We start from the raw sequence: 15,551 nt of genomic DNA on the forward strand, positions 1-15,551 counted from the left end.
TGAGACTCTCTTCCCTCAGGGACAAAGAAGGTGGAGGGCAGATGGGGCTTCTGACTCTTCCCCATCATGTAAGTACACCTGGGGAAATATGTACTCTAGAATACATAATAGAGGCATGGTTTTAAACATAGAGGGGGAGGCATACCTGGCAGCCCATTTGTACAGGTAAACAGGTATGGCTAGGTGCTTGGTGGAATACTTCAAAACTACCATTTGCTACAATTGTATGTTGCAAAGTGAAGTGTAGGGGGGATGCTGAAAGGAGTAATCTATTGACAGTAAGTAAGTACCAATTTCTTACACATCTCCCAGAGATAGTTGAGGCTGATACAGTTGGCAGTGGCTAGCATCCCTGATTGTCCTTAGTGAATTGGTAAGACCAAGCCTAATATGGTAAGGTGGTTTTGAATTTAAACAAAACCAGAAATCTGTCCCTAGCCCCAGCTGAGTAGGCCTCCTTGGGCTAGCCTGATATTTTCTACAAATAGTGAATAGAGTGCCCAGATCCCTTCCTGTAACATACAGTTTTATGTACCATGCTTTCCCTATGTCCTACTAGTGTCCCATGATTATATTTTATCTTTAAACTCTACTGGGTTGCAAGCACCCACCTTATGGGAGGAAGGAATGGAGGTCTGTCTGGACCTCCCCAGTAACACCATTTCTGAGGTCCCTTATCACTGGCTCATGTGAGTTCCAGATACTAGTGCAGTCCCAAAGATTAATATTAAGACACACACAAAAGTCTAAGCTGAAGAGGTTCTTGGAGACTTGAACTTTCCATTGCATTCTCTCCTTCTTTAGCTGGAAATGGTGTAGCCATTTTGGGATGCCATTGACCTTTACTGCCATAGGGTTGGTCATGATGATGGTGTAGAGTCCCTTTTAGATGTCTGCTGGCCATCCTTCATGAACTTGTCAACCCAAATGGAATCTCCAGGTTGGAAGGGATAGGCTGAATCTGGCCTGGACATTAGATTGACATGCTCATAAACTAATTTCTTATGATCTCCTGGCTCTGATTAACTTTGAAGGGCCAAGCACAAGTGACCCCAGGATCTGACATAATCTGTCATCTGAGCAGTGTCTTTTAACTACCTCTAGTCCCCCATCATTGCCACGACAAGCCAAGAGTGTCTTTTCCATGCTGGGATAATGCCCCGATGTCATTTGCCTTGGTTGGTTGCTTGACTTGAACTCAGGGCCTGAGCTCTGTCCCTGAGCTTTCCAGCTCAAGGTTAGCACTCTACCTCTTTGAGCCACATATCCACACTCCTGCTTCTTCCAGCACTCGGCTGGTTAATTAGAGATGAGAGTCTCACAGGGACCTTATTCTCTGGCTGTCTTTGAACTACAGTCCTCAGATCAATGAGTCTTTGTCAAACAGTCCCCTTTTTTCCGATTGAAGCAACAAGAAGATTAGTAAAAATAGTCCCTGAGCATAGTCTTAGCTGGAACTTATTAAGAGCCAAAGTTACATCTGATAAACTTGTAAGAATCAATTGCAGTCATCTGTTAGCCTGCCTGTAATTGCTACAGTAAATCTATAAAGGCAAAATTTAAACAGCTATTAAACAATTAAAAACTTAACTGAATATAGCACTAATTGAATCAAACCTTTGTGATTACAATGAAGAATGCAGGGGAAAGGCTTGGATCCCAGACAGCCTCCCAGCTTTGAGAAGCAGACATTACATACCCCAAAGGCCTTGAATATATATTTAAGTAAACTTTGGTAGGCCTATAGGCCTAACTTTCCTTTTTTTACTTTGGAAAACATTGAAGACAATTTTTACTTTTTAATTTTTATCCAGGAACCCATTTAAAATTTTTTTCCCAAGCCTTTTTACTGTCCTGTCCTTTACCACTTCATACTTTAGCTTTTATTTGCATTTCAATAATACCTTTGAAAATTTGGAGCACTAAATCCCTTTACCTTTTTGTTTTTTTCAAAAAACGCATCTAAGTGCAAAATAGCCTTGGAACCAGATTACATCCCAGATTAACTCTTGTCAGCCCTCCTTTAAAGCTTTTTTAATTTTTATACATCCCAAAGAACAGTTTTAGAAGTACTAATTACATCAGCCACAATAACACCAGGATTATAGTGTCCATCTGTAAGGAAAAGAAAGAAACAGAAGCAAAGATGGGCCACCCACCCATCCTATGCAATGGGCATAACCCCACGTGACTCCTTAGGGTTAGATTAACTGCCTTTGTGCCAGCTCATAACGTCATGCATACCTAGGGCTGGGTGAGCTGCGCCTTTCCCAGATCAACCTTCACCCCTTGCAGATAGGTCCCCACAGGCCCCCTAACATTCTTTTAGTCCTTTCTCTTTTTTTTTGACTGAGATAACAACCAAAGCAGTTTCAGACCCATAGGCAGAATGGGCAATGTCTTCAGCAGTGATAAATAAACCTTTATATTTTCATTTCTGATACTTAGTCCCAATTTTTTAACAGTGGAGTGAAATAAATCTGTAAGTCCTCCATTTTTGCTGTCAGATACTCTTGATCACAGTGCTAACAGCTTTTATCTTGAACATGTTCACACACACACACATACACACGTGCACAAAGATCTTAAAGTGCACAAAGATGATTATTGGCAATACATTTTTGGAATTTTACTGTCAAGAGATACTTTTGCCAATAACCAAACAAAATATCTTACTCATAGATGACCAAGATCTGAGACAAAGCTTTGCTAAAAATTAACAAATCACCTTAGCATCTCCAGCCTCATTTCTCTGTGTCTTGTTTGTGTTAGCAAGTTATTAGCATACCAGTTGCCCTTTGAATAACTTTAGATGGAGGAAGGGTAGGGAGTTACCTAAAGTTAACTCTTAGCCCACCTTGTGAGCTGACTCTGTTTTTTACCCAGTTTTAGAAAAGAGCACTTTACAATTTTACTTTAAGTTGCCAAAGTTCACAAGAGATCAAAACCAGGATTGAGGCTGCCTGTGCCCCACTTCCAACCTCCAACCGTGGTGCTAAGCAGGCTATGGCTACAGCCAGATCCTAGAACTCTGACTCCCCCCAGAGATACCCAAATAAAGAACAAAGGCACAGAAAGCAGTACCAGACAAGACAGGAACACAAACCTAAAGGCTGAGTTGGGGCCTCCCTCACCATGAATGGGCCTCCCTAGTTCAGCCCTAACCAGAACTCTCTACTGTTCTGAGAGCCAAAACTCTCTACCTATGCGAGTACTACCAAGCCCTTCCTTGGGGGAAGAATAAGAAGGATAAAATCAGTCAAAATCACAAGGGGAAATAGAGACAAACAACTCAAATTGACAGGAAAACCAAAAAGGGCATGCAAATTCAAATGAGTCCCACTCTAGGTACCTCCAACAGCTCCCACTAATGCCTTAGGGGAGCCAGTGGCGGGAGTTCAGGTCATGTTCAGCCCTCCCACAGTCCACCCTATGCAGAGGTACCCCAACAAATGAAGTGAGATGACTCATCTCCATAAAGGCGGACACATTCCTGGAATGGGTGGTGGGGGGTGGTGGTGGTGGTGCAGATGTCTCCTGGCCAGGTTTCATGGGCTCCTCCAGGCCCATGGTACATTTCAGGAGTCATCTCCCCTAAAGGATCTGTGGAGATTGACAACTAGAAGGAGAGGCCAGTTGTCCCCAGACATCTGACCCAAAAAGGGTCTCCCAAGTACCCATAGGCACCATCTCACTGGGGCTTCCAAATGCTGTAACCCAATCAGTAAGGAAACAAAGGATGCCATAATTAATGAGCCAAATTATAGGAGTCTTTATTGCAATGGCTGGCAGTTGCGTGGGGGAGTATAGGCTTCTTAATTCATGCCCCGAGAGAGTTCAGAGCTTGTCTTTTAAAGGAAAACAACCACATCCTTTTTGGTAAATGATATATAGGTTATTTTTGTTTTGTGAAGCATATATAGAGTCAAAATTGAACATTATTAGTAAATTTAGACTTACTTCCCAGAATACTGGGATGGATCATTTTTTTTTTTTTCACAGAACCTCACTGACCAAACAACTTGTGGTTTTTCACAGAAGCCACTAAACAACAGCTCTGGGGGTCAGAGGCCTTTTTCCTTTGGGCAACACAATGGTGTGGCATTACTTCTGTCAGGCTTCAGGCTTAATGGCATAACCTACTGCAAAAGTCTGTCTACCTCTGTCTATCTATCTATCTATCTATCTATCTATCTATCTATCTATCTATCTATCTATATCTAAGGCAAACTTCATTGGGACCAAGGGTTCTTTGAAGAAGGTTTACCAAACTGTTGCAGATGTAACAGCCAGCAAAAGGACCAAGTCTTGGCCCAACTTCCCTAAGTACTAGCAGCAAATCTAGATAGCAATTGGTAAAATGCCTGCTGAACCTAGAGCTATGAGTGTTTTTATAATAAAAAAATTGGGAAAGGAAAGCATAAATTGTTCAGCCTGGCAATAAATAAAAGCAGCAGGAAAACAAAAGCAAGGAAAGCTTGGAGATAGGATGGTTCATAAGGAGCAGTACTTACTGCTTCTGGATTGGTTGTATTTTAAATAAGCTGAGGTGGCAGCAGAGACCATGATGTGGCTTGCATTAGAGTTTTAAAACACCTTTCCTTTGTTGTGAAACAGTTCATCTCACCTAACTTTTCTTCCTTGTGTCTTCAAGCTCTGTAAATTTAGAATGTGCAGAATTATGCTTTTGCTAACCATTGTGTAGTGCTAGATAAAAGGGCTGAAAATGAGTTTTTAGCTGCCAGAATCAGTTCCACGTGCTGGAGTTCCACTTGTCCATATATGACAAATAAAGAGATATGATGAAAAACAGTGAAAGAAAATGTATTATATGGCAGCTATGGGAAGACAACAGTTGAATACAGCTTCAGGGGTAGAGACGTTTACCTTAGATTAAATAGGAAGATTTGAGGAGTAGGAGGTGAGAAAGTAGGCATAGTTAAAATGGTCCCAAGTTACATGTGTATGTGGTCAGAGATGGTGGTAGGGGGTTTGACTTTCAATTGCCCCAGAATTGGTCAGGTAGGGAGTTGTTACAATAAGAGTCAGTGATGCCTGGAAGTTGCTCAGTCCTTCCTGTACTTGGAAATGGCTCCAGAATGACTGCAGGGAACAATGGCTCAGAACAAAGGACAGGACCAGGTACAAAATGGAGGATTCTGGAATTGCTAGCCTGTATCCTGCTTCCAGTTAATTTGTAGGCCCAAGTAAAGAGCCCGTGTTTCCTAGCAAAATTAACCTCATACAAAAAGTATAAAACTATAAATAATTATAAATCATATTTTACTCAATTAAACATTAAAAATAATTACTATTGGTAATTTTAATTCACTTGCATCAAGCTCATCTAGACTGGAAAAATCCTATAAGAAAGCTTCAAAAGCATTCTTTCGGTGAAATATTTTATAATGCAAATTGCTTTAAAAAGGTGGAGATGGCTTTAGTAATCTGAAGGCTAAGTAGAATACTCATTGGCTCTGGTGTTTGAATGTTTTGCTGACACTATGAGAAATTTGTGTATTCTTATGAAAATTCAATTGGAAAAACTCACACAGAGAAAATTGATTTAAATATGAACTTGAGTGGAATTAATAAAATTGTCTTTTTCCCTATAACTTTAGCATACAGTCATGTGTTACACAGTCACATTTGGTCAATGACCACATATATGATGACAGTACTATAAGATTATACTGCCCAGTCAATGATTGTATATGAGTGCACTGTAATGCGTTATTCACATGTTTGTGGTGAAAGTTGAAGTAAATTTGTACTGCCCATGATATGAAAGTATATTTTTATATACAGAGTCTAGTGTTGTACCACAAATCAGATACAAATCCAGTCATGAGAAAACAGAGAAGCCACATGAGAGGTCAAATTTGAGAGGTCAAATTTGGAGTCCCTTTAAAGGCCAGCGACTGCGATGGACTCTTGTCTCAAAGATCTGCATCTCTGAACAGAGATTACACAAAACTTGTTTTCTTTTAGTGAATTATGTCATATCTTTAAAATTTTTTAATTTAATTTTATTGTAAAGGTGATATACAGAGGGGTTACAGTTTCATAAGTAAGGTAATGAATACATTTCCGGTTGAATATTTTTACTTCCTCCCTCATTTCTCTCCCATTTCTTCCTGTGACTCCTCCTGCCCAAATTGTAAAGTTAATTTCCAACATAGTGTCCTGTGAGTATGACTGTTGCATTGGTTCACCCTTGCCCTTTGTCTCACATTTTGTTATTCTCCTTCCCTTCCTCAAATTAGATAAATGTATATACAAGACATAGGGTACCAAGATCAAAAACACCAAACTTTTAAAGACAAAGACCATGTGTTTGCGTAGTGACCAAGCCCAAACATAAAGGCATCAGGAGAGGCACTAGGAGCAGGGCTTCCTGAGGCTAAACAACACAGTACATTTGTATATCTTTTCTTGGGCTAAACAACAAGTGCATCTGATCTGTTCTAGAACAAAACCCCTCCTGCTCTATGGACTGAGCTAGGCATCTGCAATTCAGAGGATGGCTTGTTTTACCTCTAAGCCTTGGAAGCTGGGTAGACAGTTTCCATCACCTGGTTAGGTGCCAGGATGGCTACCAAAACAAGATGACTTATTTAGTTATTTAGTCCTAGTTAGCCTTGTCCTTACTTCATTCCCCACTGGTTTTACATACATAAAATCAAATCTTTGATTTCTCAGTTAGAGAGCTGCATCAGGCCCTTTGAACCAAGTTACTTTAACCAAAGTTTTACAAAGGAAGCCCTCCTGGCTTACACCTGTTTTATTAGTATAATGACACAGCCAGCTTTTTTAAGGTCAGGTTGGGGAAGATTTATAGAAAAAAAAAGTCCCACAAAAGTCTTAGTTCCAGCAGATCCAAAGCAGCCTTCCACCAGAAATCAGCTGCAAGTAATGGAGTCAGGCAGGAGTCCTGTCTGTTTTCACCATGGTGGAGAAGGCCAGTATGATGATAGAGAGTCCCTTCCCTATGACTGTCAAGCTGTCCTTGAACTTTACCCAGATGGAATCTCCAGGTTGGGAGAGATGGGCTGGATCTGGGCGAGGCTGCAGTAGTGTCTTCCTGCATCCCTCGTATGAATTGTCACCGCTCCTGCTAGGTTGCCTGTAAATTTCTGTACAGATTGGTTAAAAAAGTTAGTGCAATCTCTCAGTACTTTCCTGGTTGCTTTCTCTTGAGTACACTGGTTTGCAGGCTGGTGCCCCTCTGGTTTTTAAGGGAGATTTTAGGCAGTGGCCCAGGGAAGTTTATCAGGGTGACAACTTTTGGTAACCAGATTTCTTTTTTGTAAGGCTAGGATTCTCTAGACAGACAGAAGGCTTGAGCCTGTAACCATCTCTCACAAGTGTGGCCTGCACACTTGCACACTTGTTGCACACTTGTTGTTTTTTGTGCCTCTTCCTTTAATTTATCCTGCTTTGTTCTTCCAAAAATGACTCTGATTCCTTGATCTCAAGGAAAGTTGATGGGTGAAGATTTGTATTCTGTAACTTTTTCGAACTGATGCAGGGAGGCTGACCCTGCCTAGCCCGGGACCTAAAACCTTAGTCTATTTTACCAAGGGGTTTCCAGGATCAGATGTCAGTAAGAACAATATTTATTTACTCCAAACTGGAAGGTACCTACAACATTTAACTTTTAACAACTGCTCAGACTTTTGGGTGGGGGTGGGGGGCTACCGTGTAGCCTGTTAGCACTTTGGTTTGCAAAACCACTTTTCTGGCTGCCTGGGGAACCTGATCTCTGGTGACTCTAACAATACCTAAGTTACCTCTGCAGGCCTTTAGACAGTTCTCAATAGGGACACGATCTCAAGTCCACAAACATCCTTTCCTTAACTTATGTGGCTGGTGCCAGCCCTCAAATCACTGCCAGTTAGGACTGAGCAGATATAGAGGGTTGGGATTTTTTAACTATTCCCCTATTTGATAACTTCAGCTTTTTACTACTCACTATTACAGATGCCTAACAAGGGTATAAATTCCTGCCAAGTTACACAGGAGACAGACATTGGCATTAGAAAGGATGCTTACCAACGATTTTCCTATGGACCTCCGGCACTCATTACTTTTGAAGGGCCAATCACAAGTGACTCCAGGACCATCTCTGCCACCTGAGGAGTGCCTTTTAACCGCCTCTGGATACTCTGTTGCTTAGTCTGAGGAGTGTGTTCTTCACATAGGGATAAAGACCCTGTTGGCATTTCCCTTGTTTGGTCACTGTACTTGAACTCAGGATGTAGGCACTGTCCCTGAGCTCTCCAGTTTATGGCTAGTGCACTACCACTTTGATCCACAGTTCCACACTTACGCTTTTGTTTTCAGCACTCTGATGGCCAGTTAGAGACAGAATCTTACAGGGACCTTTTTCTGCCCTGCTGGCTTCCAACATCAGTTCTCAGATCAATAAGTCTTTACAAAAAACCACTTTACTGAAATGAAGGAACAAGGAAGTCAGTAGAAATAGTCCCTAAGCATGACTTTCCTGGAACTTATTAAGGGTCAAAGTTACATTTGACAAACTTGTAAGAATCATCTGTCTGTCTGTGGAGTCACATGCAATTGCTACAGAAGACCTGTGAGGCAAACTGGAATAGCAATTAAACAGTCATTTTGGTAGTCCTAACTTTTCATTTCTCCACTTTGAAACAAACATTTAGGACCAATTTTACTCCAAATTTTATCTTCAGGAACCCCTTCCTGATCTCCTTTCCAAAACCTCTTTTTACTGACCTTTCCTCTAGCATTTTACACTTTAGCTTTCATTTACATTTGAATAACCCTTTGAAACCTTGAAGCACTAGGTCAGTTTTGCCTTTCTCTCCTGGCAGCCTGGTTTATAAATCTGCCAGCTTTCTTTATGCAGTCTAAGTTCTCTTAGAAAACCTTGGAACTCAAATGACAGTTTTTACACTGCACCAAGAATCCAGACTTAACAAATCTCAGAGTGTCTTTTTGCTTTTTACCAGAATGCATCTAATTGCAAAATAGCATAAAAACCAAATTACATCACACTAACCCCTCTTAACCCTCTTTTAACCCTTTAAAAAAAATTTTTTTTTGACACATCCCAAGGGGCAATTTTTAGGAGTACTAATTATATTACCTTACCCAATTTACCATCAGCTTTCCAGCGTCCATCGGCAAGGGAAAGAGACAGAACAAAGATGGACCACCTGGCCCATCCTGTAAAATGGGCCCGGTAAAATCCTGTAAAATCCATCAGAGTCTAGAGGGTGAGTTGTTTGTCAGCTCACTCCCAGCATATGTGGGCCCCTCACGAGGGCCCATCCAACCATGCATGAGTCCCCCCCACGAGGGACTGTCCCACCACGGGCCAGCTGAGCTGTTCCTTTGCTATTCGGCTCCTCACACCAGCGATAGGCCCCCAGGCACATCCTAAGTTTTTTTCCATATTTTTTTTCCTTTTGATCTCTGACTGAGACAAAATCCAAAGCAGTTCCAAACAGGTAGGAAGAACGGGCAAGGTCTTTAACAGTGATAAACCTTTATACCAAAATTTCTGACACCTAGCCCCAAATTTTAACAGTGAAGGGAAGTAAACACTAAGTCCTCAAAAAAATTTACATTTTTGCCAATCTAGATAACAGCTGCATGCATTAAAAAAATGGATTTTTAACATGTTTACACACCTACTTGTGCACAAAGATCTTAAAGCACACAGAATGAATATCAGCTGTACATTTACTGCATATCCCCTAGAACAGAGCCCTTCTTGCTATATCTACTGAGCTAGGCATCTACAATTCGAAGAGTGGCTTGTGTCACCTCTAGGCCTTGGAAGCTGGGTGGACAGCCATCATCACCTGGTTAGGTGTCAGAATGGCTGTTCCAACAAGATGACTTCCTTTGACCTAGTAATTCCCTTACTTCACTAGTAGTACTTAGTGATAATAAATAATCATGTTAATTATGTATTTACCTCCTTTATACATATGTGTGTATATATATATACATATATGTACACACAAATACACATATGTACAGACTGGTCGTGGGCCTTGAACTCAGGTCCTGGGCTCTGTCTCTGGCTCCTTTTGCTCAAAGCTAGTACTCTACCACTTGAGCCACAGCTCCTCTTTCAGCATTTTTGGTAATTAATGGAAATAAGAGTCTCAGACTTTTCTTCTTGGTCTGGCTTTAAATCATGATCCTCAGATCTCAGCCTCCTGAGTAGCTAGGATTACAGGTATGAGTCACTGGTACCCAGCACCTGACCTGATATATCTGTTTCATCTCTAAATGTGTGTATACATCTAAATACAAATAAATTTAATTTACATTTATTGAAAAGGTGATATACAGAGGGGTTACAGTTACATAAGTTGGGTAGTGAGTACATTTCTTTCTGAACAGTGTCACCCCTTCCCCCATTTTCTCCTAGTTTTGTTCCTCCTGACCCTCTCCCTGCCAGGTTCACCTGCTATATTTTTTAATTATTATTTTATGGTTTACTGTAAAACAGTGTGATGTGTTACACCATTTTGTATATGTTGCATGCCCTGATTACAGCATTTTTTCTTCTGCTTAGTTTGATGTTATGTTTAGATCATCATAATCACAGAAGGAATAGATATTTTACACATACTCACATGCCCCCCCCCCATACTCACCTAGTTTAGGTGTATGTAGTAGGTTATACTATGTATGTTTGTGTAAATGCATTCTGTGACATTCACAAAATGATAAAGTAGCCTAATGCTGTATTTTAAATATATATTTATTTTTAAAGAAATATATTTATATTTATATAACATGTAATATAAATTATTATAAAATAAAATATTAAAATGCAATATTATAATTATCCTATAATAAAACATTACAATATATTATACAATATAAAATATCATATAAAATATTATAAAGTTATACAGTATAAAATGTGACAAAGTGTTAAATATATTATGTACTTATATATTTATGTTTATAAACAAATATATTTTTAAAGAAATATTCCCATTTTAATGTACTCTGCACACCTGTAGAGGTGAGCAACTCCTGAAATGAAATGCAGTTGTAAACTGCACTCTCTTTGAAGCATATTTGTGATTGAGAGTCCTTTATCAAAGCTAAGCTCATCATGTGATCTGTTTCTGGACCTTATGGAACAGGATGCAATATATTCAAAGAGGATCTATATGTTTTTAGGTGTTTGAAGCGCCAAAGTTATATTGTTGTGAAGTGAATGATTTTCAATTTGTTGTTCAATGTTTTCTCACATTTATAAAATCATGTAGGGCACTGGAGGTACTGACTGTCACTTCAAAATTAAGAAGAACTTGGAAGATGCATCTATAAGCTTGGAATCTGTGAAGAGCCCCGGGCTGTTTGTTGGACTTCAACCAGATGGACAGGCAAAACCAGTTATTTATACCGAAGAAGAGAATGTTTGCTTCTATCCGCAAGTCATCCAATGTATGTTTACTGTAAAATATTTTAAGTTTGGTTTGCTTTATGATGGCTTACGTATAGTATCTGATAATTTCATGCAATTTTACTAAGAAAAATCTCGAATGAAGTCATTCTAGATATAGTATTTATATCAAACCCATTAAAATTATTCATTCATTCATTTCATTCATTCGTTCAGTGCTGGTCCTGGGGTTCTGGGCACTGTCCCTGAGCTTTTGTGCTCTGACACTTGGGCCAGAGCCATACTTCTGGCTTTTTTGTGGTTAACTGCAGATAAAAGCCTCAAGGACTTTCCTGCCTGTGCTGGCTTTGGACCATGACACTTAGATTTCAGCCTCCTGAGTTGCTGAGATTACAGGTAGGAATCTTTGGTGCCTAGCTTCCTTTATAGGTTTTTTGCAGTGTGTGTGTGGGTACTCATGGGTGTTCAGATTTGAATCGTTTGTTTCTGAGTTTCCATAAAATTGAGAAAGAATGAGACTATTAGAAATAGTTAACTTCTTTGCTATTAATTTTTTTTTTTTTTTGCCAGTCCTGGGGTTTGGACTCAGGGCCTGAGCACTGTCCCTGGCTTCTTTTTGCTCAAGGCTAGCACTCTACCACCTGAGCCACAGCGCCCCTTCTGGCCATTTTCTGTATATGTGGTGCTGGGCAATTGAACCCAGGGCCTCATGTATAGGAGGCAAGCACTCATGCCACTAGGCCATATCCCCAGCCCTTTGCTATTAATTTTTAATGGTCTTAGTCCAAAGAATTACCATGAACATTGAAATAAACAGGGTTCGGATCAAAAACAAGATTTAGAAAAGGTCCTAGGATAGAATAGGAATTTGAATGTTTCATAGCTGTTTTTCCTCATATGATACTCTAGCAAATTGACGTGAAAAACTGGAGAACTCTAAAAAATTAAGGCTTAAAATATATTTACTTTAGCAGAAAGCTAATGTGGTAAAACTACTGAGTTTTAAAGCTACCTCAAAGTTTAGTTTACTGTTTAATATTTGCTCTTCCATAAGTTTTGGGTAAGAATTTGGACTTTCTTTATCAGTGTGACATTTGTTTAGTTGCTGTTTTCTCTTATCACAGCCCATATGCGTGTGTGTTTGTACAAAAGTATCTTAGACATTAGTTAAGAACATAATCTTGATTTGACATGACAGTATATCTTGTTCTCTGTTTATATCTGCATCCATTTCTTTTAAGCCTTTAGTTACCATAGTTTAAATGGTGTAAATTGTTGGGCTAGTGTATCTTAATTTGCTGCCATCCACACCTCTAGTCACCCCACTCTCTATTTCTCACAGATTGGCACAGAAGGGCACTCCCACCTGACAGGATGTGTAGGCTATTTGCCTCTGGAGCTCTAAAGGGAAGCAGATATCTTGAACACACACCAAGGCTATAGGGTAATATAGAAGGAGAGCAATGGGAAAAAGGTGACAGGAAAAACACAGGAGGGAAGGAGAAATAAGAAGGAAGGGAACAGAAAGAAAAGATCACAATTATCAGAAAAAGTGGTCAGAAGAAGAAATAATTTTGGTGACATATAATGAAGAGGTAAGAGTCCACATTTGTCAGTCCAGAACCAGTAGAAACAAAATAATTCTTTACATCTCCAGAATTTAGTTTTATTATTACAGCGTGGTTGGTGTGTCTCTCTCCCCTGCCCCCCCCCTCCCCTGCCCCACTATGTTTAACAGAGAAAACATCCTGTTTTAGCCAGGGCAAGAAGACCAGATACATTTTTTTAAATAAATTTTATTGGAGGAATGCATAAAATTTTATAAATTTTATCTGAGGAATGCATGGAAGCATCTATATTTCTTTTAAATAGTTGTCTAGCAATATTTTCCTATTTCTATGAGAAGGAAATCTTGATACTAAAGAAACATGTGTACTTGAGCCCATTGCCTTCCAGTAATTTGTCTTTCTTCCCATCTGGGACCATAATGAATAGTGTTGTGGGGGTGGGGGGGACTACTATAAGTTTTCTAAATGATTTATTCTGACCAATCATTAGACTCTGAACATTTTACCAAAAGAAAAGTACAAAGAGATGTTCAAAAGGCTTAGATTTGCTGCATTAGAATATTCCTTGGGGGAAATCTTGTTATAGTACATACTAAGCCTTACTTTTACCTTCACATATTTTTAATGCTGGTTCTGGGTTTTGAACTTTGGGTTTGGTCCCTGTTTCTGAGCTTTTTTGCTCAAAGGTAGTATTCTCACATTTGAACCACAGCATTTTGATGGTTAATTGGAGATAAGAGTCTGTACAGACTTTTCTACCCTGGCTGGCTTTGAACTTCAATCCTTAATTCTCAGCCTCCTGAGTAGCTAACAGTACAAGCATGAGCCACCAGCACCTGACTACCTTCACTTTTAGAAGAAATGTTGGATTTTCTGCCAGATTTAAGAAACGATGAGTATATGTTCTTCTAGTATGTGTCCTTCTCTGCTTTCTTTTTGTTATTCCTTGAACCTAGCCTTAATCTTAGCTTCCCTCAGCATGGATTAATGAATGATACCATTTCCCCACCCCTATGGTATCCTTAGAGTAGAGCATGAAGTAGGTGTATAGAATGTATTTGTTGAACGAACAAATGCTACAGCGTAAAATGAGTGTTGGTTTATGTCTGGGTTTAATACGCTAGCAGAATATAATATAACATCTCAAATTCAATTTTGTCATATGTAAATGAGAATAACAATGTTGCATTACAATAACTTTTTGCCTATATCTCTGAATATTTGGAATTACGAGTAAGCATATTTTGAGTAAACAAATCATGTGTAGAGATGCACAAGAGTGCATTCGAAGTAGGAAAAAACCACGACCTACCTTCAGATTTTTCAAAAGGACTAAATGACTCAGAAAGTGTTAATTAAAATCTGTTACAGAGACAGGTGGATGTGCACTTAGCTAGCAAGTGCATGACCCTGGGTTTGATCTCCCCCCTCCCACCCACCACAACAAATTCATAGTGTCTTTTTTTTTTTTTTGAAAATGATGAAACATTTATTCTAACTTTTAGAGTAATTCCCCACATCACTTTTTACTTTTAGAATCATCTCTATTTATACATAGATGGAATATATACTAGATGGAATATATACTAGATTGAATCTTCTCTACAAAAAAGCAAGCCCCTTGGGCTAGGTTGAGGGTGGTTCCCACCTGTAATCCTGGCTACACAGGAGACTGAGAATTGAAGTTCAAAGACAACCGAGGCAGAAATGGATATGACACTACTAATTCGAATTAACTAGCAAAAAAACAGAACTGGAGTTGTGGCTCAAGTACTAGAGTGCCAGCCTTGAGCAGAAAAAGCCAGGGGCCCTGAGTTCAAGCCCCAGTACTGGCACACATACAACAAAGAATCCTCTCGAAATTATTGTTAGTTTTTGTTTGTGTTTCAACAGAGAGAACAGCCCAAATCTCTAGCTCTTTTTTTTTACGGTATAAGTCTTTCCTCATTTGTTTCTAAAAAGCAGAATTGTGAGATATTCTGAGCAGTCAGCAAACTTGTATAGAGCAAGAGAGCAATGAGGTTGCTTTTGAAGAGACCTCAATGGAGACTTCCTCATAGAGAGGGAACGTTGTCTCTCATGACACATTCTGAATAAGTGGCCCCAAGCTATCTGAAGTACCTGTGCTTCATGACACTGTCTGTGCACACTGTTTGGTCTGGCATGGCCCATCTTCACATGGAGGACATATATTTGTCCTACCTAGGATGAGGATGGTTCAATGGACTGAGCCTACCCACCAGACAGTGATAAGCTAGAAGGCATTCTTGGGTTGAGGGTTAAGAGTAATGTTTCAACACATACGTGATAAGGGTAAAGCTGTCAATGTCCATACACTCAGTGGTGGTGTGAGAATTACATGAATTAACATATGCCAAATACTTAGAAGAGTAATAGATACTCAGTAAGTGCTAGACAGTATTTGTTGTTATTATTAAAGAAAGGAAGAGTACAGTATAGCGTCCCTTTTACAACAAAGTTGATTGGTTTCTAGGAGGCAAGAAACCCCATCTCACCAGCTCTTTTAATCACTTTGAGTGGCGTAAGTTCTCTGTGATTTAATT

At 39.6% G+C, this 15,551-nt stretch overlaps 1 protein-coding gene across 1 annotated transcript in view; it reads left to right on the top strand.

Annotated features, from left to right (window-relative positions):
- The window catches only part of Rp1 (RP1 axonemal microtubule associated), a 166,788-nt gene that overhangs the window by 103,180 nt on the left and 48,057 nt on the right, over nt 1-15,551 (top strand). Inside the window, exon 15 of the mRNA XM_048358668.1 lies at nt 11,283-11,460. Within this exon, the coding sequence (XP_048214625.1) occupies nt 11,283-11,460 (178 nt within the window). The remainder of the gene's footprint in view (nt 1-11,282; nt 11,461-15,551) is intronic.

The sequence above is a fragment of the Perognathus longimembris genome, chromosome 12 (assembly GCF_023159225.1).
Source record: "Perognathus longimembris pacificus isolate PPM17 chromosome 12, ASM2315922v1, whole genome shotgun sequence".
Lineage (NCBI taxonomy): Eukaryota > Metazoa > Chordata > Mammalia > Rodentia > Heteromyidae > Perognathus > Perognathus longimembris.